General features: G+C 41.6%; 1 protein-coding gene across 1 annotated transcript in view; it reads left to right on the plus strand.

Annotated features, from left to right (window-relative positions):
- SPIDR (scaffold protein involved in DNA repair) overlaps nt 1-24,934 on the plus strand; it is a 202,801-nt gene that overhangs the window by 246 nt on the left and 177,621 nt on the right. The window contains exons 2-5 of the mRNA XM_040550344.1: nt 7,140-7,295; nt 8,265-8,343; nt 9,824-10,006; nt 11,764-11,921. Of these exons, the coding sequence (XP_040406278.1) occupies nt 7,140-7,295; nt 8,265-8,343; nt 9,824-10,006; nt 11,764-11,921 (576 nt within the window). The remainder of the gene's footprint in view (nt 1-7,139; nt 7,296-8,264; nt 8,344-9,823; nt 10,007-11,763; nt 11,922-24,934) is intronic.

Below are 24,934 nucleotides of genomic sequence, written 5' to 3' on the forward strand. Positions count from 1 at the left end.
GCCCCGCTCCGCCGCGGGGTGCCGGCCGCGGGCCCCATCCGCCGGGTGCTCCAGCGGGGAGCTCGGGCGGCGCCTGCGGGGCCTGAGGCGGCTGGGGCGTCCCTCGCCGTGTGGGTCTAACGGAGCCGCGCTTTGGCTCTGTTTCTAGAGGAGTAAATGTCAGAAGTTCAAAATAAACGATTATAAGTCACCCAGTGACGCTGTGACACCATACGTATATCCTTCTAAACTTTTTCAAGCTATTGAATAGTGGAAAAACTACGCGTAACTGGCGGGGCTGAACGAGGTTGTGTTGCAGCGTGATGACAGCTTTGAATAATTTTTGTACACAACATTCCTAGGTCATCAAAAATCATACAGGTCAAGTGGGAAGGCAGCGGCCTTCTCCATTTGCTGACAACTACATTAAACCGTTTTAAAAAGCAAGCTAAACCGACATATTTAGGATACAGCCATAATACATTTTAGTTATATTTTGGATGATTTGGTGAAAGCTTTTCTAAAATGCTTCACTTCTAATCATTTTTATAGAGCGTGGATTTCTGTCTTTAACAACAGCTTGGCACCAATTACGAACAAAAAGTGTATTTCAATACCATGAGGGCTTTTTTCTTCAATTTAAGCACGTAATTCATACTGTTGCTTACATAACCATGTATAGTTTTTAAAAAAATCTGATATTCAAATAGTACAATTGTGTAGGGGTGTATGTGCGCCTTTACATATGTATCAGTAAATAGCAATAGCCTCTTGTTAACAGTAGTAAAAATCATAGACATAAAGAAGGGGGTTAAAACTTCCAAAAATATTAGTCCCACACGTCAACACCAATAAGAAGAGTATTTTGAAAAAAATTCTTTTTTCTGGTTTTGTTTTTAAGTGCATGCTGACAGTGTGGAAGGAGGTATGCCAGGTCACTGTGACCGTGGTCATATGGTTCAGCATTTTTTTATGAATTATTACAACTTAATGAGATCCCTTCTAAGTTGAGGTCATTTGTATTCTTGCAAGCTGATTTTGGAAAACATGCATGCTGTTTTTCATAGGAATAAAAAAGTCTTAACTAGAAAAAATGTAGCCTTTATTTAAATCTTTACTTGGAGGCTTAAAGTGCCAAAATGTTTCAATATTTCAAACTAATGAAAACTTCATTTTCTATCCAGGCACTGAAAACAGTAGCTACGCTGTCAGGAGTTCAGTGACATGAGTGCTGAGTTTTGATGAAAGTGATATTCTTGTTGCCAAATTCAGTTTCAAGCTGTCTTAAAATTGGGCTTTTAAAGGCCAAGACTCCTTTCTTGTAATTTCTGAGCGCTTCTTTGTGAAGGCGATTAGGACAAAGGTGAAAGATGAGGATGGTTGTTGGTCAGTGGTTGATAGATATCTCTGTGTACTTTGCTGTGATTGTTCCCTTCAGAAGTGTTGGTTTTTAAATTACAAAGCACAAAAAGTCTCAGGAAAGTAAAGCTGAAATTTTCAGCACTTTTTGTTCTGGTCTATGTTAGGGAATAACGTGATAATTGTTTGAATACTTTTAGTGATGTTTAAGTGATATGACTAATTTCTGGATTTGCATGTCACTAGCAGGAGGAGTTCACATAGCAAAATATTTATTTAGTTGTTGTCCTCCAGCTTACGTTGCTTTTTGTGTGTTAGGGAAGGTAAGGTGTCAGAGAAACGCCACTTGCATGTGAGGTAGATGATATATTTGGTAATGCTTTACTGGGGGTTTCTTTGGTGTTTTATGGCACCGCACCAAGAAAGTGGGATTGTCTGTCGTGTAAAGGGCTGTGCAGTGAGAAGTCTTTGAAAATATGCTCCCAGAAACAGCTTCTAGGGTGCTTCTGTGTAACAAATATTTGGCAAAAGTAACGATTTATAGATGTAGTTGAGTAGGGATGTTCTGGATAGGAACATCTCTTTAAAAATCAGCACCAGCCTTCTGCCCTATACTTTTAACAGTCTGCTTTATACTCATTATCAATTTATTGAGTTTTCATTGAGTGTCTCCCTTATCCTCACTGCACACATAGGCTGACTGACCCTTTGTCTTACTGGGAATAACTACAGGAGTAATGGGGGAAGGATTGCTTTTGGTGCCTTTGGCATGGAGGGCTTGATCCCAGTTCCACTGACAGTAATATATTTACAACAGTAATTTATTTTTTTCACTATTTGGAAGGAATTGCTCCAGAGATAGAAGAAATTGTTCCAGAGACCAAATATAATGCTTTCACGAACAGAGACCAACAGACGATGTCTGCACAAAGTAGCCATCCTAGCCTCACCTTTTTTTGAAGTTAAAATTAAAGAGTACATATTTTGTCTCCAGACACTCTATGCAATCCACAAGAATCTGTGTGACTCTTTGTTCTGTAATGCATCCTGATATTTGAGATACACCAGATCTACATGATCTAGCTCTTCTGAGCCCCATTCAGTGCTCTATTTTTTTTATACCAATATCTTGGGTTTAGACTTTCCATGCATAGCTTTAATAAATTACACAAGATATGCTTTGCGTCCCATCTTTATGCCAGAGGAAAAAGATTGTGATTAACCTTGTTACTCGAGATTAAGAGAACTCACTGTTGGTGCTGCGCTTCTTGAGGAACAGCATGTCCTTTGGATTAGCTTTGTTATAAATATTTATTATTGAGAGAAGCAAGTTTCTTGAAATACTACTTTCTTAGTTGCCTTGAAGCAGGCTGGGGCAGAAGCGAAAACCCTTTAAAACTTTCCATTTCTGCGTGCCAGCTGATGTGTTCCTGTGGCAGAGATCCTGGGACGGCGGATCCCTGCACCAAGGTGTGAGGCACCACAGCTCCGCAGGGATGAGGGTGACGGTGCCTTCCTGGCCACGGGCACGGTCCCACAATGCCCAAATGCCCCGAGCCAAGCGGAGGCCACGTGGGGCTGTTCCCAGCTCGCTCTTGTCCCGTAACTTTGCATCTATGTGCATCTAACCTTCTCCTGCTGCGTAGTGTTCATATGACAGCTTTTTAATGACAAATGCTTCTATCAATTACCCAGAGCTGTTGGCAGCGCTGACATCTCTTCAGATTGTAGTCAAGCTGACAGTGCCAAGTAGCTGCTGGAGTGGTCCCACTGGTCCCCATATCCTTTCTTCAGCTGCTGTGCCAGCTGCAGATAACTGATGCTTCTTCCCAAATAAACTTTCTTCTCATTTAGTCCCTGGTTGCTACGTGTGCACAGAGCTTGAGGGCCAAGTGCAGGTGAAATGGATGGCGGGGAAGGGGACAAGCGGCACGGGGCAAGACTCCAGTTGTTTCTGGTTTGTCTTGAGACCTTCTGCATTGAGATGTCCCCGTAGCGCTGCTCAGAAAATCTGCACATCCAGTCTAGAGAAGTGGAGGATTAAATAACTCTTTTATTAAGAGTCAGCTGGAAGCATGCCCTTTCCGTATGCACCCTAACTTCTCTTCCCTAGGGAGAGGGAGTTAACACGTGGCTTTTATCCTTCCTGGTTTTAGATGGCGATGCCTTTCCAAACCTTGACAGTTGTCCACTGACATAATGCTAGCCCTACCTCAGCTGCTGTGCCTCTTAGGCCATGCTCTTTTTTTTTGCTTCTTTTGATATTCATAGTGTAGAGAATAGAGGAATTTTCTGTGAAAAGGGATTTAATGATTTATTTTTAAGGGATAACATGGATGAGGAACTTCACAGAACAGTCATTCTCTAGCTCTGTGTTTATAAGGCTTCCCAACAATAGAAATTCATTACGAAGTCTGTTTTATGTAACTCTTTGTGCATGCATTTGTGTGGCTTTTTCATTTGTTTGTAACTGCTTCTGCTTTTAATTGACCATCAAAAGTAGTGTATTGTAAACCCGTGAGCAGCTCATAGTGGTGTTACTGGCACAGATGCACGTTTTTCAAAACCGGAGTGTCCTGGTTAAGAAGCATGCTTAGATGAACCACATTTTAGTCTCCAATGTACTGCAAATTCTGGTCTGCGAAATGTATTTTGCAAAGTCTTTTAGAAGTTGTGGAAATGTATACATAAGCAAGTCTTCCAATGCTTGCCAGGGTGGAAAAAAAGAAGCTGAACAAACAAAGCAAAAATTAACCAAGAAGCTGGCTGGAATCTCCCTTTTCAAAGAATGCAAATCACTTCAGTGTAATTACTTTAAAAAAAAAAAAATCCTTCTGCTTTTTTACCAGGTGATAAAGGGTTTTAATCTGCACCCAAATTAATGGCTAGGTATTCCTATGTAATCCGTAGTAGGATTGTAAGTAGCACATCACTGTATATGTGCCCGATAGCATTACTGATATTTTTGGAAGTAATCCCAAATTAAACTTGAAGAGTCAGGCCCTTTGGCGATCTCTCACTAATAAACCAACATAACCATGGCATGAGTTTGAGCATTAATGCCCCGTTGCCTGTGCTCTTAAATCTTAACCTGGCAGAAGTTGTCCATTTGGGGGATGTGGAGATGAAGCCAATGTAGCTGACTGGACTAAGACCATGCTATGATTTGACACAGAACCAAAAAATGGGCCTTGACATGCTTCATTTCTTAATATTTGTCTTTTTTTAAAAAATGTCTTTTTCTGGGCAGAGGCAGAAGTAATACCCAGAGGATAATAGGATGTTGAAGTCCAAGTGTTCTGGAAATGGAGGGTCAGGCAATGTGGTCACTGGGAGGAATTTCAGTACTTTAGTAAGATTTCAGTACTTTATGTAATAACGTTAAACGTTCTTGTTTAAACTGCTGTAGCCTCCTTATTTGACATCATATCCTTATAATTGTGCTCTTGGTTCCTCATTTAGTAGTGGATCAGATTCAAGGTTGTACTACTTGCTGGTAAAAAACAAAACAACAACAACAAAAAAACAGATTCACAGAATGGTTTGGGTCAGAAGGGACCCTGAAGGTGCCCCAGTCCCAACCCCCTGCCATGGGCAGGGACACCTCCCACCAGACCAGGTTGCCCAAAGCCCCATCCAGCCTGGCCTTGAGCACCTCCAGGGATGGGGCATCCACAGCTTCTCTGGGCAGCCTGTGCCAGTGCCTCACCGCCCTCACAGTGAAGAATTTCCTCCTAACATCTAATCTAAATCTCCCCTTTCTTTAGTTTAAATCCATTACTTCTTGTCCTATCACTCCACTCCCTGACCAAGAGTCCCTCCCCAGCTTTCTTGTAGGCGCCCTTCAGGTACTGGAAGACCGCTATAACGTCTCCCCGGAGCCTTGTCTTCTCCAGGCTGAATGACCCCAGCTCTCTCAACCTGTCTTCATAGGAGAGGTGCTCCAGCCCTCTAATTGTCCTTGTGGCCCTCCTCTGGACTTGCTCTAACAGGTCCACATCCTTCTTGTGCTGGGGGCCCTGGAGTTGAAAGCTGTACTTCAGGTGGGCTCTCAGGAGAGCAGAGTGAAGGGGCAGAATCACCTCCCTCAGCCTGCTGGTCATGTCTCTTTAGATGCAGCCCAGGATACGGTTGGCTTTCTGGTCTGCAGGCACACATCGCTGGCTCATGCTGAGCTTCTGATTACCCAGGTTCTTCTCCTTAGGGCTGCTCTCACTCTGCAGGCACACATTGCTGGCTCATATCAAGCTTCTCATCAAACAACTACCCCAGGTCCTTCTCCTCAGGGCTGCTCTCAATCCATTCCCCACCCAGCCTGTATGTGTGCTTAGGATTTGCCCCATACCGGGTGCAGGACCTTGCACTTGGCCTTGTTGAACCTCATGAGGTTCGCACAGGCCCACGTCTCCAGCCTGCCCAGGTCCCTCTGGATGGCATCCCTGCCCTCCAGCACGTCGACTGCACCTCGCAGCTTGGTGTCATCAGCAAACGTGCTGTGGGTGCACTTGATCCCACTGCCATGTCAATGACAAAGATGCTAAACCACGCTGGTCCCAGAATATACCTGTTATATGGAGACAGTTTGACTCCGGTGGTGATGACCTCTTGTAGTAGGTGCTTTGCTGTGTAAATACCCCCAACAATTTTAGAAAGGGTCCTTAGCAAGGTCAGCTGCCAGCAGAGGAAATCACAAACCCTATTTGTTCTGCTTGAGTCTTTGTGCTGCACAACAGGACTGGCTGTCTGGAGGGGTAAGCCAAGATGCTGCTCGCTGTATGCTTTTGGAATGTACCTGTTCCGTTCTTGTCAGCACTCAGAAGATCTAGAGGAAACAAATACACATAATCAGTCCCAAAGCAGATGAAAGCTGCCCAAGACTTTTTTTTTTTCCACCTGTTTGTTCTAAGTGTGTGTTACAGTCCTGATTGACCAGCCTGGCTGAAAACGTATGTGCTGATTAACGTAACTTTGAAGTAACTTCTAAATATAGGTAGGAACTTGAATGGTTTGAGAGAAAGTATATCAGTAGAAGAAGGACCTATTCAGGAAGATACAGTAAAAATCTTCTAAAATTTCAGTAGCAGGGTGCGCTGAGATCTTTATTGTGCTCCAGTTTGATTTATATGTGTAAACTGGTATAGCGTCTTACAGATAACAGCTTAAGCTGTTCTCAAGTATCAAAATCTATTGTATCAAATTAGCTCTGGATGCTAATCAGGACCCTGTTTTCATAACTTGCCTGGTAGTCCAGATGACTTCCAGCATTGCATATAAGGAAAATGTGACACTTGGTCTACCATTTTTGAGAAACAGTTATGAAAAGAAGCATAACTGGTAAAGCTGGAAGAGTTCTGTGAGGGGCTCTTGGTGTCTTTGCTTGCTATTTTTTTTAATGGACAGGTGGATATTGATTATCTACTTTGATTCCCTGTGTAGTACAGAATTCAATCAGACTAAAAGTGAGTTTGGAGGAATTATTTAGCTAAAATGTATTTTACTGAGCTTCTCCTGTTTAGGATAAAATTGTCAGCTTCATTGGGCAGCTAACAGGTACTGGAAGTGTAACATAAATGAACAAAAAGTAGCTTACTTCTCAGAGGGTAAATTTACCTATGACATTAGGGTTATCGTTATTGCACGGTGTTACATAAAAAATGGTTGCGGATGTTCAAGACTTTCCATCTTACTTAATTGAGTTTGTGTGCAAGTATTCAGAAAAAGGGGATGTTTAGATTAAGTAAACTTCACTTAAAAAGCATTACATATACACAGGTTTTTAATGGGTTTGTTTTTCCTCATAGCGGAAGCGATTTTGGAATGCAGAATGTGTGTCCTTCCCAGACAAGACACCCCTACAGCTGAAAAAATCAAACGTCAGGACATCAGTGGCTTCTACTTCGATTTCCAGTGCATGGCTTAGGTGTGGGGATGGCTTTCAGAGCACTTCGGTGCTGGAGGTAAAATGCTGGTGTATTTAACAGTGTAAAAAAGAGATACAAACTGACAGTTAAAGCAGTTTCTATACTTGACTGAATTATGTCACCCTTCTTTGTGTTGTTTCCCAGTTAATAGCATATTGTTACAGCTGCCAAGGTAGACAAAATGGAAGGCGAGGATACTTAAGAGCATTATCTACACTTCTTAGTGAGTTCTCAGAGCATATGTTAACATGTTATGTTCTAGATAGTACTTATGAATTGGATAAGTTCAATATTACATTTAAATTACTTTTGTATCCATCCCATTTGGGATGGAGAACTGCACCTCACTTAAAAAGAAAAAAAAGACAATAGCTTGCATTGGAAGAATTTTTGTTAGATCTAAGGAGTATATTTGCAACAATAAATTCACTGTAGGAAATTCTGCTTTTTGATGACCTTGCAAATTCTGCTTTGAATGATAAATCAAATTAAGCTTTTTTTTTTTTCTGTGTTTGGTCTTCTTGGTCGTGAACTGAGATGTTCAGCCAGCTATGAGTGAGAAAGTGCTGTGTACTGAAAGTAATCTTCAACTGATTTGTTTTTCTGGTACTGAGCAGTCAGTGTTGCGTAGCTTGTGGGATTTAATAAAATCAGAGACAGGACCACTGAATGCTTCTTTCTGTAACCCTTGAGTAGGGCACGTGCTTTATTATGCTTCCTGCCCACTTCTGACATTTTAGTTCTGAAAATAGTGGGTTTTATTCTTTGCAAGGTTAGAAGTAATTCCTGTTGTACTCACAGTAAGTTTATATTTTCCAAAACAATGAAAATTGAGCTTTTATTTTAGTGTTCTCAAGGTATTGCAGTGTAGTAGGATACAAAAAAAAATTGTCTGAAGTTGTTCTGTTAAGTTGTGGTGGGTGTATAACAACAGTTCTGAGTATATTATGTGTTAAAATTGTCCTTAATATATTTCTTGGTGATTAAATCTCACTCTCTCTCTAGTCAGTAAGACCTACTGATAATAAATCCAAGACTAAGAAGCAACTTGGACCACTGTTAGCAACTGCTGAAAATGCAGCAGGTATGTTACAGCTATTTCATGTTTAGCATTGTGAAAGATTTTGACTTTTTTTTGCCCTTTGTCAAAGTAGAAGTTGGCTTAAAATACCGTTTATTTTCTTCTTCTGTTATTGTAATTAGAACCTAATTTTGATAAGAGACACAATCTTGATGCTGTTGTGATTTGACTCTTCTCTTTACCTAGAGTGCCAGTTCTGCAAAACTACAGGAACTTTAGCTGTTGCACTTGAACAGATTGGGGAGTATCACTAGTGCTGTGGGTTCTAGCAGGGACAGGATATTTAAATTCTTCACATTTTTAAGAGAATGGAATGAAAAACAACCCATAGCTGTCCAGATAGAGGGTGAAATAATCCTCTTCTGCTTAGAGACAGACAAGCAGGTATGAAAAAAGTATGTATTTTGTAAGTATAAGCAATAGATGATAAAACAGAATTTTGTTGACCTACTTTGACAGTCTTCTACATATACCTGAATCTGTTCAATATTGTGATTGGAAAAAAAAGAACTCTAGGCATAATAAAGAGGAGGAGGAGGACTTATTGACTGTCTCTAATTCTTTCACATTTTGAGTCCAGAGGAAAGGAAAGAGAGGGCAGCGTCTTCTTCAGTCTTTGCTTCTACTTGCTCCAGCAGCAGTAGAGCTGCCTCTTAGGGTTAAAATACTGGGAACCTTTTGTCTACCTTTTGGGGTTCAAAATCATGGTTTTCCAGACTTCTGAAAAGAACCTCTGCGTGTTCATGGTGCAGGAGGAGATGCAGATGATTCTTTTTTGCACCCCCTGTCTAGTTTCAAATCCCCAATAATTGTCTAAATTCTCATCTGCCTAAAAAGCTGTGGTAGTAGTAGAAGTAGAAACTGCTGTTCTATTATGATTACTAATTCTGAATGCTCAGCTACTAAGCATTAATCCTTTTCTCTTTTCTCCACAATTTTTAATAATGAGAGCAAGGTATCTTGTGTTTTTGAAATGAGAAATTTAAATTGAATAGCTATTTTTTGTTACTCCTGAAACTTTTTTTTTCTCTCAGGACAAAACTGGCAAGTTATCTCTACTGATGGCATACTTTTATTCATTTGTTATTCATTGTATAAAGTGAGAGAAATCCATACCCAGAATCTGAGGACAGTCTTTATTTAAACCATTTACAGTTTTAAAAGACCGTATGTGGGAGGATTAGGTCTGTGTGTAGAGGACACAGAGACAATCATTACTTGTTCTCACTCTGCTGAAGGACTGATTGATAGCCTCTTCGCACAAAAGAAAGTGGTAGCATTTATCCTGGAGAATCAAAATGAAATTAACGCATGTACGTATAGGAAACAAATGTAAGTTCTAGTATTGGTTGCTGATACTTGGTGACAGAACTGATAATTTTTTTTCTAATTCAAGAAGAACATAGCTTAATTTTCAAGGATTTTAAATTTAACAATATTACATTTCTGTAACAATCTAAAACTTTGCAATTCTCTTTAATAGGATCTGCTGCTGAAAGCTCTAAGGAGGCCGAAGACATAATATGGACCTCTAGTGGCAGTGATTTTTCAGATAATGAAAATAAAACATTGATTCCAAGGTTACACAGCAAAAAAAGTCTCACTGAGAAAATAGAGAAGTCACAAAGCAGACATGATTTATTGTTAGAGGACAGAAGTGATGAAGGTAAGTTCAAACACAAGCAGATTTGTCAAGGAACCTTCTGACAACTTCAAGTGCTGTAATGAAAATACCTTGAGGTCGTTTTGGCAAAATGACATGATTTAACCAAAATGGGATTAGATCGTTTGGAGGGTTTTTCATCAATTTCATCTGAGTATAGCATAACCTCTTACTATAAATTATGTATTAAAAAAAAAATAAACTTTAGAGTGAAGGAGCATGGCTGAACAGTTTATACCCGGAGTAAAGCATGTCAGCTTTTTTTCAATATTTTATGGTTTGTTCCATTTCCTTTTCTGTGCTGTGATATCCATACTGGCTTGTAAATACCTTCCTCTGCCCTTTCTGTTCTTCTAGTGATATTGCTGTCTGCATTTACTGAATAGCTGTGGTAGGCTTTGCAGCTGCAGATAGCATCATTTTCTGTGGCATGAGTTTTCATTTCAGTACACAGTATTCCTTGTTTTCTTTGTTAGCTGTATTGTGCAAGCAACCATGACTTTTGTTACTAGGGCCTACTTTCTGTTTCACAGAGCAGGGGTTGATGAGGAGAAATTGATTAAAAGTGCAGCTGAAGACAAAAATCTTTACTTTTGTGATCTATTGTATAAATTAAGATATTGCATTAGAACTTGTTAAGAAGTATTTTCATTGTGACTACTTCAGCTAGATCTTCAGCATTACGGACAAACTTCAGATCCTGGTTATCTGGCAAAGTGTTCACAGAGCACGGAGATGAGCAAAGGGATTGACTGACTGACTTTTGTGTGTGTAGCTCTGGCTATGCACATTCCTTTGGTTTAAAGTACTCAGTCTCCCTACTTCTTTCATCCTTATTTCTGTCATGGATTTTATGCTGTCATTGATATATCTGATGGTCGTCTGTTCTAATTCCTAGTAATTTTTTTCCTTCTTTTTGAATGGAAAGACTGTTCATTTTCTAGACTGTAATCTAATGGTCACCAGGAACCTTTCAAACCTGCCGTTAATAGCATTGTCTTGCACTTGTCCCTTGCACCCCTTATAATGCACGGTTTACTAACAACAAATATATCATGCATATTTTGATTTTTATTTTGAGACATTATACAGACAGGGACACCAAGCTTCTCTTTTCTTTTGTTTCTATTAATTTATCCTAAACAATCTTCTGTGTGTTGTGCTTAGAGGTTTGGTTTGCAGGTTTTGTATTTAGCCATGGTGTTTTAGGAGGTTACCATTTCAACCAGCTTTTTCATTTCTGCTCTGGGGGTTGCTACCCGTAGCAGCTGTTCACTTACATTGGCTTTTTAGCTCTTCAAGGTCATGGTCTGACGTGTTTGCTTAAAACAGTTAATTCCAAACAAGTAAACTTGGAAAATCTAATGCAACTGAACAACAACAACAAACACAAACCACTACTACCACCAAAAAACCCCGCATAACTAAAACTGAGGAAAATTAATAATAACTAAACTAACTACTTACCTAAGTAGTTAAAAATATTGCCTCCTTATGGGTCACTTTGGGTTTACTTTGAAAATTTTCGGATTTTTTTTATCTTCACGGAAGCTTCTATTGTCTGCTAGTAGGGTTCAGGTTTTAGTATGAGGCGCAGGATCACAAAATAGTTCAGTATAAAGACCGGTTGAACATATACAACAAAATAACATTGCATTTTTTCCAAGTTAGGGATGATTAATATTCTACTTTGTTTAAATTTGTATTCATGAATAATATATGAATGAATAAGAAAAAATATTTTTGCAAATTTTCTTTAGATGTACCAGAGTTCATTGACTGGGAGAAAGATAGTGATTCTACAGATAAATTTGATGGATCAGAAAAAGATGACAGTTCAGTGGAGATATCGGACTCAGACTCCTGCACAAATCTTAATTCTCCCTCTGTCAAAGAGGAGAATGATGAGCTCTATAAGGTAAGAAACTGTTTGTTTTTTAAAAAATAAATAAAGATTCTACTATAGCTATGTAGTGTATAGTGACATTCACAAGAATGTCAAGGTATTTTCTCTGACTGCCGAACCAACAATGTCCCACACCTAGAAATTGGTAGTGTGGCCACTGAGTCACAGGATTACTGAAGTGGGAAGGCACCTCTGGAGATCATCCAGTTCAAGCCCTCTTCTCAAAGCTGGGTCTGATAGAGCAGGTTGCTTGGGGTTGTCTGGCTGGGTTTCAAGCATCTCCCAAAGATGGAGGCTCTACGGTCTCTCTGAGCAACCTGTTCTAGTGTTCAGTCACTCTCTGAGTAAAGAAGTTTATTACATTTAAATGGAATTTATTGCATTTCAGTGTGCACACAAAGGTGACCAAGTGGGTAGGTTTCTTACCAGAAATTTGATCTAGATTCTTTACAGCCCCTGTCTAAGGGGCGCTGCCTTTAGAAGGTTGATGTCTAGATTTCCTGTAATGTGGTGGGTAAGACAACTACCTATTTCTCTGGAGTACTTTGATACCTTGGCTGTATAAGATGCAAGTGTTGTGAATAGAGCATATTCTCAGAGCTGGGATGTGGCAAGGGGCTAATACAGGACTCGTTTTTTCAGTGATGAGGATTGGAGAGCTCAGGCAAGGGGCAGAAACAAATATTGAATCCCGTCAGCTAAGGTCTGGTAGTATTTCCGTTAGAGAGGTGTACTGTTTTGTTTTTTAACTCTAGAAAATACAGCTGTTAATTCGTAAGGAAAGCATGCTGTATCAATTATAGAATACATGGCAGAAGTTTTTAACCTTTATTTAATTTATTATAAAGAAACGACTTGTACTAAAAGACTTGAGATTTGACACCATCCTAGGCGAAGTCAACACGTAACCTCTCCTGCCGGGACGTGAGGGGAGGCCAGCAGAGCGGGCTGGCTGGGGCTGGCACTCAGGGTGTTACGAGGGCAGGCCGAAGGGGCTGACATTGCTGGGCTGGGGGAAGGCTGAGGAAGGCTCTGGCTGCGCTCTTCCACCCTCTGAGGTGAGGGTAGCAGCCGACTTCCAGCCTGACCTTTCTCAGAGGTGCCTGATGAGAGGAGAGAGGCGTCGGTCACCGCAGGCAGCAGGGGAAGCTGCCGCTGGATGCGGGGACGGCCTTGGCTCGACGACGAGGGTGGCCGAGCGACACCCACCGGGTGCCGGCAGAGGGCACCAGAGGCCGGGCTGCGAGCCGTTCCCTCCTCCCCGGGCAGCGGGCAGCCTGGCGAGGGTTATTTCCATTTAGCTAGTCAGAGAGGCTTCCTCAACGCTGGAGGGAAGTTCTGCCTGCAGGCCGACCGTCTCCAGCTTCCCCACCAAAGCAGTCAAATAGCAGTCCTGCTGCCTTTCGGGGGACATCTTCTGGTTGCAGGCAGAGGGTGGAAGTAACCCAGTGGAGCTGGACGTCCCGTGATACAGCGTGCTGCCGTGTTGACACATGTGACCTGGCGTTTGGCTGTCTCATGTGGATGCTAGCAGCGATTTAGCATCCATCGCTCAGAGTTCACCATGGGTTAATTGAGTATTTTTTCAGGTTGTTGAAGAATTGAAGTAGCACAAGTCTTGGGCAGCGGTGTTAGAAGAGAACGTCCAGTCCATGTAAACCTGGGAAAACAGACCTGGGATTTATGCAAGCCATAAAAGTCCCTCTTCTGTTATACCGGCATGATTTACTCCACTGTAGATGGAAAGTTGGGTGAATGCTATGAGACACTTCAGTAATAGTAAATGGTGCTCAGGAGCGGGTTCATTTCAATACAACCATACTGAAATCAACAGATCTTAACCTTAACCAGAATAAGCTATGCTACTACGAAATCTGGGGGTAAATTGGGAATCTCAGGATCCCTTTTCAGGTTTCTCTTTCCTGGTTGGAGTGCCACGCTGTGGGAATTTCCATGGGTGGTCAGCCTTACCAGTAACTTTTCTTCTGGGAATTTGGTGTATGCAGGAGGTTAAAGCCCTGGAGATCACTGTGTCATTTGCATTCTTTGTTTTGCTTTACTTCAGATACGCTATTTTCCTAGGAAACATTGCAGGCGAGCTGTTTGAGAGGATTCCAAGAGAGAACACAAAAGAAGTGTTCGCTATAGGAGGTCATTTGCTGTATGAGTATTCTTCAGAAAGGCCTCTTAATTTTGTGGCCTAGTTCATGGTGGGGAAAGGAAAAAGAGCCAAATGTTGATATATCATGATTTTTGTGGTATTTACTAAATCTCTGGAACCTAATGGAGTGTGTGGATAATCAAAAGACCATGAAATTTATTTTACCCCACTTCAAAATATGCCAAATACCAAGAGGTTCTAGAGGTTTAGGATTGCTGCCAAATATCTTTATTGTAGTATTTACCCGTGGTAAGAGCGTGATAGGTTTCTACTGGGAAATGAATAACTTTATAGCTGGTTTTTTTTCCCTAATATACCAGTAGATCTAATTTGAAAACTTCTTCTATTCAATTAACTACGTAGAAAGACGTGATGTATTGTTTCTGTATGAGGGTAAAACTCTTGTTTTTGTGTCAGGTGTAAAACTACAGTCCCATTTCAGTTTGTGTTCCATCTTAAGTCACTGTGCAGCGTCTTTCTTATCAGCTAGCTGCCTCTGACGTGTAAAGCTACTTGACAGAGGGTAATGAGGAAGGCAAGTTGAATCTCGTCTTGTGGTGAGCAGCTGTTAGCTAATTTTGGTTCAATCTGGAATTATTGGAGGTGGAGAAAAAGTCTATGAAAATAATAACATGGTCATGCTTTGCTTCCCTTTGTATCTCGTTAAAGGATGAAATTTCTCATGCATCACCTTTTACTTAAGGTGATAAAGAACAAAGATCTGGCAAGACCTGATTCCAGAAGATTTTACTGAGTGTTTCTCTGCTCTGTTACCTGTGAAGGATGCCCAGTTGCCCTTTTTCTTGGGGACTGTGGTGCTCTGAATAAAGATTAACCATTAATGTTTATTTTTCAGCATCCATGTTTTCCAAAAGAGCACCAGCTAATCACCTCAGAATTGTTCTAACACAATTTTGTGAATTGGTAATGACTACTTTTTCCCTGACTTGTGCAGAGGCCTTGTCTTATGTGCTGAAGATCCATATTTTGTGAGAATTACTAATCTATGAATTATATATGATTTATAAATATTTTAATGTTCGGGATTATATAAGATCTCGTAGATTCATTAAATGGTTTGAGTGAGAAGGGACCTCGAAGATCCCCTAGTTCCAACCCCCTGCCATGGGCAGGGACACCTCCCACCAGCCCAGGTTGCCCAAAGCCCCATCCAGCCTGGCCTTGAGCACCTCCAGGGATGGGGCATCCGCAGCTTCTCTGGGAACCTGTGCCAGTGCCTCACCACCTTCTGAGTGAAGAATTTCCTCCTAACATCTAATCTAAATCTCCCCTTTCTTTAGTTTAAATCCATTACTCCTTGTCCTATCACTCCACTCCCTGACCAAGAGTCCCTCCCCAGCTTTCCTGTAGGCGCCCTTCAGGTACTGGAAGACCGCTATAACGTCTCCCCGGAGCCTTGTCTTCTCCAGGCTGAATGACCCCAGCTCTCTCAACCTGTCTTCATAGGAGAGGTGCTCCAGCCCTCTGATCATCTTCATGGCCCCCCTCTGGACTTGCTCTAACAGGTCCACATCCTTCTTGTGCTGGGGGCTCCAGAGCTGAAGGCAGCACTGCATGTGGGGCCTCACAAGAGCAGAGAGGGAGAATCACCTCCCTTGACCTTCTTTCTGGTCATGCCTCTTCTGATGCAGCCCTGGATAGGATTGGCTTTCTGGTCTGCAGGCACACATCGCTGGCTCATGCTGAGCTTCTGATTACCCAGGTGGTTCTCCTTAGGGCTGCTCTCACTCCATTCTCTACCCAGCCTTAATTTGTGCTTGGGATTGCCCCAGCCCAGGTGCAGGACCTTGCACTTGGCCTTGTTGAACCTCATGAGGTTTGCACAGGCCCAGGTCCCTCTGGATGGCATCCCTGCCCTCCAGCACGTCGACTGCACCACGCAGCTTGGTGTCATCAGCAAATGTGCTGAGGGTGCACTCGATCCCACTGCCGTGTCACCAATGAAGATGTTAAGTGTAGTGTTGGTCAAAATACTGACCTGAGGGACACTACGATGTGTTAGTGCTGTTGCAGGTGAACTCGTGTCTCCTGCCATACTACCTCCCACAATGGGAACTTTCTCTGTCCCTGTGTGCTGAGTGGCATCACCTTCCACACTTGAATCCCTCCTTAAAACATTTTCCTTAACTTAAATGCTGGCCTCCTTTTAGTGGTACAGAGTATATAATTTCTGTGTCTCAGAGCACTTTTTCTTTTTTGCCCTGTGTGTTGTATCTACTTCTTAGTTTCTTATGGTGCTTACTTTATATAGAATCATTATGCTTGGAAAAGACCTCTAAGATCATCTGGTCCAACCATTACCCTACTTCCAATGTCAAATATGCAAGGCAAGAGAGAGTTATCCCAGAATGGTGTGAAGGAGAGGGTTTTGCCCTTTATATAGTTAAAGTATAGGAATTGGGCATTCTTCTCTACTTGCTATGCAGCATTAATAAAGTTTAACTTGTTACTGCAGACACTCTTTGTTGCAGAACACACTAATAAGCTTGCCTGCTAATCTTGGTGTCTGATGTGGCTGAAAATGTATCAGAAGCCGCATGATGAAGAACTTGTTTCCTTTAAATACAGATCGAATGGTAATAACCCCAAAGTGTCTTGCTGTATGATCATAGGCAGTTGGAGAGAATCGCCGCATTTTGTTTCAAAACTTTGTTCGATGAATCACCACTGTGCTGTCACTCTTCCTTGTTGCAGTCTGTGTGCACTGATAATGGGACACTTGATGTGATGTTTGTGTAGTGTTGTGCAAAAGTTAATTCTCAGGTTTTCTGAGAGTGAAGGGAACAAATTATTTGAGATTTTTTCCAATGTATGGATATATGTTGATTTGTGTTATATCTGAGGCTTTCTCATCTGCCAAAATTGGGTCCAATCTGTTGCTTAGTATGTTGATTTATTGCTGTCTTAATGTTATTATTATTATTATTTTTAAAGACTTTCTCTCTCTGTGGTGTTAAAAGGGGGATTCAACACACAATGATATTTTGAAGAGATCCTTTTAAGAATGAATAGAAGAGTCATGCATGGCCAAGATTTCGCTAATATTTAGGCCCTGCTTTTATGTCCTGCTCTCTTGATGCATTACAATGGTAATTAGAACTATCATTGGCTTGGTAATTAGAGTGGAGTCTAGAACTATTGTTGTGTAACAGAACTTAAAATAGGTTATCTTAAGGAAAGGAATCATTATTATGGCAGATGGAATTTGTGTCATCCTGTCAGACTGATGACTTAGCGCTGATAAAGGATGCTGGTACGACCGTGTCGTTGCAAACAATTACTCTTGTCAGCCCATTACCAAAGGAAGCTTGCTAGAATATACACAAGAACATGCACGAGCTTACTATTTCTGAAAGTGTACTTCATGGGATAACTTGGGCTGGAATGGACTCAGGATCTCTCTGATGCAAGCTGCTCAAAAGAGGCTGAGGTGCAAGGTCAGACAAGGTTGCTTAGCGCTTTATCTGGTGCAATCTTGGAAAACTCTTAAGAATGGCATTTGCACAACCAGTCCGGGCCATGTCCTTCTTCCTTCTCTGCCTGCCTCTTCCCTGTCTCCCCTCAAAAAAGTGAACCTTGCTTTTCTGGGTAGAACTGGTGTCTTCTAGCAGGACTCTTCAGGTGGACCTTTTAGCAAGACCTATTAGTCAAGACTGCAAGTCAGTAGCAGTCCAGGAACAAATGCCATTTGTATTCATATTGGTGAGGTGGAGTGATTTATGCACGGACTACCGAACAAAACGGAAGTCGTGTGCCAGCCGCTTTCTGCTACAGGCATGCCGCTGCATCTTGTCATCCAGAAAGGAACCCTCAAAACTTTTTTCATAGTCACAGCTAATGGCTCCCCTCTCAGCGTTCTGTTCCAGTGATTTGCTCAGATTATCAGAAGAGAAAATTGCATGTTTCTGGGTGAGCTGGGGGCTGTGTTGTGACTTACGTCTTAAGTCTCCAGCTAAGCAAATACCCCATTAATTTTAAATCAGGATCAGAGGTATTACTTAAGCTAATACCTGACCGGTTCAGATGTTCCTTACTTTAATGGTTTAAAATATTTTGGGAAGACTTTTCTTTGTAGTCCAAGAGGTAGCAGTTCAAATCTCAGTTTAGCTGAATTGTCTCGTTACCTTCCTTGGCAATGGTGCAGGCAGCCCCGTGAGTGACTGGACACTCGGTGCCTTCTCTGCCCTGTAGGGATGTTGTAGGGCCATGGTGCCCGTTTTGCAGGAAGCTTTTCACCATGGTTGTCATATATGCTTCTGTGTGCTTGCGTGTGTGTTTGTATCGTCTTGCGTGTGATCCAGAGTGTCCGTGAGGTAGCAGGGCTTCTTTGAGCTTAGTCTGTGAAATTCCCTGTGTGTTTTATTAACTAAATATAAAAGAGTCCCGACTACCACATCCTGGGTGTACCAAATCTGATGAATTGCAGGACTTACCGCAGTGACATAAACAGGCTTTAGACCCTGCTGCCTTGTGCTGCCATTCCAAGGCCGTGTTTTTATGTTTCAAACTCCGGGCTGTTCGTGTGCACTAATCCAGCTCCTCCGCTTTGTTTAAGTTCAGGCTTCAGCTGGACCGCCTGGTCTTTCTTGCACAGCTCTGGAGAGCAACAACTTTAAGCGCAGTTGACAGCGTTGCTATCTCTGCCTACACGTATCAAGTGCCCCCCTCTCTGCTGTCTTCCCCTCTTCATCCCCCTCTTCCCCACATTCGCTTTTTTCTTTTTTTAAACAAGACCACAGTGGCCTGTGGTGGTTTTCCTGTGGCTGCATTCCACGGGAGGGATCTGGGTTTTCTCAGGCCTGGCACCTCTCAGCAGCGTGACTCTCTTCAGAATATTGCAGAGGGGCTTCACGAGTCCTAGGGAGAAGCAAGGAGGTGCATGCTTTGCCCTGACCTTGGTCTCAAGAGATGAAGCAAAGAAAGAGGGTCTCACGTGTCCCCCTTCTGTAGCCTTACAGCAGAGGAGGCTATAGGAGAGGGTGGAGCATGAACCTCTGGGACCGCAGTGCTGTCCTCTGGAAGCAGGGAAAGGCTAAAGCCAGGAGAGTTAACAACATCGGTAAGAGATTGAAGGCCTTCGTCTTGTTCCCCACCTCTGACAAGGCTCTCCCCTCACCATTACGGACCATTTGCTAATAGTTTTGCACTCTGCAAAGAATCACGAGGACGGTGAGAAAGCTGCTGGGTTTTGTTTTGTCTAAATCAGCCTTCCAAACTAATTCCTAACAATGTGTCTTGGGACTCCTCAGGCCAGATTGGAGGAGAGATTAGTTGGAATTTGTTTGAAATCCTTTTTGAGGCAAGTGGTGGAAGAAAAAAAAAAAAAGTGGAATACATAGGCTCAGTCTTAGTTGTTTGTTCTGATAAATATACTTTCTAAATACTGTGGCTCTGGAAAGAAACCAAAACAGAGGAGCCAGAAACATCGGCTAATGGCTTCAATTTTGTTTCCATCCACACAAAGGGGTCTGTGTACTGCAAACTGAACTTTGTCTAAAAGATTTTAGAGTTCATTTAACAATTCCTGTTTTAATCTGTCTCGTGGGTCGTTACTTTGTTTTAAAAATAATTTTATAGTGGTCCCGGAGCTGTTTCTGTCACCCGTTGTGCCAAATCATTGCGTCAGATGAAGGACCGAGTACATCCGAGAAAGTAAAATGCTCTTTTGTCACCAGGCATGTTTGTTGCATCCAATGGTGGAAAAAACATGTCTTGTCCATTTAAGGTACCTCGAGCTGTTGCAGGCTGTGTCTGTTCCCAGGCTGAACCTTACTGGTCTAGCAGGTTGTCACAGCAATACAGGAAAGACATGTGTGCATCTGTCTAAAACAATAAAAGCATGTGCAATGCTATCTATAGAATGGCTATTAAGTAAAAATAAGATGTTACATGTCTAAGGTCATCCAGTTACTGGTAGAATAAGCCAAGCATGATGTGTACCAAATTCATCCAATTATCCCTTCATTTTAGACATCACTTTAAGTTTCTTTTCACAAAAACAGGGCTATTCCCCTTGTAGTAAGGGTTACTGGTAAAATCTACGGAATTTTGAAGATCTGGACCTAAATTTGGAATACCTTGGAAAACACAGGAAGACCAAAGTTTAGAAGCTGAGTGGTTATTAAAAAGATTAAAAAGCCTCCGCAGCTTTTCAGTGTTTCTGCCTCGCTTTAATGGATGAAGGTCTTGTATATCTGTCTTTGTTCTTATCTTGCGTGGAAGAAGGCAGCTATGTGGGGGGTTCTTTGTGTTTTGTGTGTTTTGTTTTTGTTTTTAGTTCATGCTACTGTATCTTTGGATTGGAAGGAATGCAGTTTTGTGGTATGGTATGGAGGAACAGGACGTTTGTTCCTGGCTCCCACCACAACGTGGAAGTGTGTTGGATAGATAAGAAAGGAGTAAATGAGATCAGAACAAATGGATTAAAACTGAGAATGCTTATGATAAAGCTTAAGAAAGTTGGAAGTAGGAACTCGTGGGTGGGGGGAGGCTGGCTTTCCTGGGCACAATGGGGTGGTACTGGGGTGGAGTGAAGTCCTGCCTCTCGTAGCCAGTTTGGCAGGGTCTGTGTCATGTTCTGATGCTCTTGCTTTGTGATAAACAGTTTCTAGACAAACGTCTGAATCATCTGTAGATGACAGTTCAGATCTACCATTCTTTTGTTATCAGGACACTTGCATTCCAGACTAATAACCCTGGTGACTGATTAACCCTTTCTGTGGGGAAGCCCTGTGGAGATGGGCTGGAACTCCAAATTTCTAAAATGTTAGAGAAGGCTTTGCCTACTCTGCAAGAATCTGTTAGCACACTCACCACAGATGTGCCAGCTGCATATAACCCTGCTCCCACACTTTTTGTCTTTAACGTGTCGCTTTGCCTTCAAGCTAGGACAGCAGCCCTGACTGCCTGATGATTGTGTCTTTGTCCTCAGTCCCTCTGGAAGTTGTTACTTCATAAAGCATCTCTCCTGCTACGTACAACTTCAGCCCAGCCTTTTTATCCATACTTTTTTGAACACACGAAGAAGATGCTGCACCTCATGCTCCGTTCACTGCTCAGTCCCAACACGGGGGCATGTTTTTTTGACTCAGTCCCAGTCATTCTCCACCCACTCAGTCTTCTCTTCCCATCTCGGTCACTATTTCATTCACTTGTCCCCATTCACCCTGACCTGGTCACTGCTCAGTCTCAGTTCACCCGTTCTCTCTTGCCTAATACAACCATTTAGTTCTGTGTCACCAAATGTTCTCACCTGGTAGCCACTCTTCAAAAAGGGTAGCTGCAGCAGCTCCTCACATCAGGCGCTTTGCCAGTGCGGTGCTGTTGTTGCAGCCTCCAGTGTTATGCACATGATTTTTCTTATTTCTCTACATGTATATGGCTGTACGTGTATCTTTCTCCTCATTGCATCAGTGGAGAAGAGCCCTGATCTCCCTTTGTATGAATCCCCATTGGGGCAGCCGAGAAGTTTGCCTCTGAGAGGAAATGACTTGGTGTTCTGCAGACCCCTTCGTGTGCATGGAAGAGGAACCAGGAGCTAAGTGAAAAAAACAGACCGGAGCTGTCTGTGTGTGAAGGTGAACAGGATGGGTAGAACGGCTTCGTATAAAGTAGTCATGGGTGAAAAGGGGTGAGGTTTCTGCTGGAGCTTAGATACTCTGAAAATATGCTTTAAAAAAATAAATTGCAACTTAAAAAAAAATCCATTAACTTTCCACATCCACTGTATTTGTGGGTAGTAGTAGTTTTCCCACTCACAAAAAAAGAAAAAGTAGTGGAAGTGGGAAAGGTTCAGAGGGAGTTGTTGAGTGATCAGATACATGGAGTGTTTTCTGCATGAGCAGAAATTCGGTATAATAGAAACCCTCAGCCTGAAGGAAATCCCTGTGGAGAGGGCATAAAAGAAACCTGTGAATCACAAATAAATAGGAAGTAGTAAATGAAGTGACAAGCTACTGTATAGAGCTAAGAGACATCAAGTGAAACTAGCAGGTCAAGTCAGCATTTCAAAGGAGATTATTCATCCCACCATATGCGATAGAGCTGCAAAGCTCCCTGCCACAGGGTGATGTGGATGCCAAAAGATTACATGGGTTTGAAACTAATTGGACAAATTCCTGAAAGAAAAACCTATTAAGGATTAAATAGAGATATTGCCTCTAGTTGAAGCCATAAACTGGAGTAAGGGAGACTGCTCTGTGGCAGTTTTGCCACATGCTTGCCCTGTTTCAAACTCTCCCCTAAACATCTGACATAAATCATTGTCAGAAACAAAGTATATGGGCTAGAACTATCCCCGGTAGATTCCTGTACAGCTACTCCCATGTTTGTATGCTGTGGGCTTCTCAATGTGTATGGATTTTGTCCTCTTTCCATTGCCACACTTGGTTCTTCCTCTGTGGAGCAGTTGAGAAGGCAGCATACCGACAGGTGATGCTGCAAATGAACCTTCTCTTGATGCAATGCGGTTGGTACTCGTAGCAGCTCTAGTTCTGTCACCTGCTGCCCTGTGTGGCAGTCTTTTTGTCCATGAAGTCTAGCTTATGCTCACCTCACATTTTTTTATAAAGCTTTCTAAACAGACATAGGGTTGGAAAGGAGCCTTTGAGACAGCACAGGTGATGGCTGTAGGGCTGTAGCCAGTCTTGCCTAGAGAAGCATTTAGCTTCCCTGGGGTGAGCTGGTGACAGGCTTCAGTCTCTAATCTTTATTTTTTTTTTTAATTTTTATTTTTTTTAACTTACTTGAATGAGGGACAAGTGCAAAGGTAAAGAGTTTTTTTCTTTCCCTCCAATTGAAATCTCTTATTTTTATGATTAATTGGAAAAGTGCTAAGGTTTTCACTTTCAAACATGTATTTGTTGAAGTATGTTTGAGCATCGTGAAATTGAAATTTAAAGAAGTGTTGCTGAGTTGCATTGTGAATCTGGTATGTTCCAGAAATAAAGTGATTTGCCTAGGATATTAGGATATGAAGCACTCTTGGATCTTTTGGAATGAGAGCAATATAAGTAGCAGTATAAGAAAAATAGTATAAATCCCCAATACTGAACTTTTCTTTCTGCGGTAAGCAGGATAATTTTTGGAGCATGCATGTGAATGTGTGATTGTATAATGGCATGAAATAAATTTGGAAATAGGTGCATAATTCTCTAAAATAATAAACACGTGTTATTTGTAAACTGATGACACAGGGTTTGAGGGTTTTATCTAGCTAGGGGGTTATATTGAGGGTTTATCTATCTAGGGTCCTGAATTATAAAGGTATGGGGAGAAATGTGTGTCTATATTAAGTATTGTGCAGTGGGAGAAAGAGGTTCTCTAGTGCAGTTTATGCGCTTTCTGAGCGAGATTATTAAGGCTGTGATAGACATTGAGAGATTTATCCTTAAGTACTTCACTCAGTCCCTTTCTGAACCAATTTAAGTTCAGTCCCCAACCATTTGGGGAGAGGGATACCCCAATCTAATAATGCATTATATATTTGACAGTCAGAAAAAAGGCCTGTTACTTGTGAAGACTGTAGAAAAAGAATTGCATTTCATACCACCCTATTATTCTTTGCAGACATGTACAAAGAAGAGAATTAACAATATTACGGGCGGTAACATAACAGCATTACAGAGCTGCTTGTAAAACCGCATTATATAACTGTATACAGGGAAGCTTTGCCAGCAGCGACCTTTAGTTACTGCATTCTGCCTTTACAGGACTCACCGGGATCATTCTTATAACGTAAGATACTTTTGTGCTGAGAGGATGTAAGAGTTTTTATATGGCATTTATGTACTGATGTAAAAAGGAAGGGTCAGGGCAGCCCTTCGCACTAGGGAAGGCACTTCGTCATGAGCCTCAGCCTGTAGTTATTGGAGGAGGAGGGGAGAAAAAAGGGAAGAAAGATGTATTTGCTCTCTTATGTAGTTTGGGGGGGAAGGTTAAATTGAAAAATATCAAAATATATGGAGACCTTTCAAAGGGTTAGGGCATTAGCACAAATTTAGGACGAGGAAATAAAATGGGGCTTAAAACTGGCATTCTCGTGCTTTAAAAAGTGAGCTGAATGGCAGATTATAAGATTGTCAGCTTAAACAAAAACAAAAGCAATGTTTTTACAAGAAACAAATTTGGAAGGAAAAAAAGTATGAGTGATTGTTCCCATCTACTTTTTAACCTCTAGATGCACTTGAGGTTCATTTTCCACATTTTTTCATGTGTGAACAGTAGAACTAGATTTGTAGCATATGTTATTTTTGACTCGTGGTTTATATCACTTGTGATTTAAAAGGTTCTGTGATTACTTTTCTGTAAGAACGTTTTATAGTTAAAAACTCGGTACTAACCACAGGAGCTGTGGATGGAAAAAGTTGTTAAGTGGGTGTCAGAACAGGGGAGAAGATTCCTTTCTTACATGGCTTTGCAATTTTAGATATATGGTTCCCACAAGTATTGATGGCTCCTTAAATCTGATGAGCTCAGAAGAGAAACTTAGGTCTGGCAAAATGTCTGTTTTGCTTTATTCAATGTCTTAAAACAGCGAAGGAAGCATCGCTTTCACTGATGATGAGTTGATTCATCACTTTCGTATGAGTCTAAGTGAAAAATACTGCATATCTCCTCTGTTCCCTTTGTGTGTGCTGAGTATTTAGAAATGTTTAAGGTAACATTGTCATAGCACAGGTCATTGTGTGGGAAGCTACATGGAAGAAATAATTGGAGAAATAATGGAAGGGAAAACTAAATCATGATTTTACATAGTATTAGCAGGTAGCATAACTTTTATGCCACACTTGTGCTGTGCAAGTCACTTACTAAAGACAAGAATGACAGATTTAAAAAAGCATCT

Source organism: Cygnus olor, chromosome 2 (genome assembly GCF_009769625.2).
Source record: "Cygnus olor isolate bCygOlo1 chromosome 2, bCygOlo1.pri.v2, whole genome shotgun sequence".
NCBI classification, from domain to species: domain Eukaryota; kingdom Metazoa; phylum Chordata; class Aves; order Anseriformes; family Anatidae; genus Cygnus; species Cygnus olor.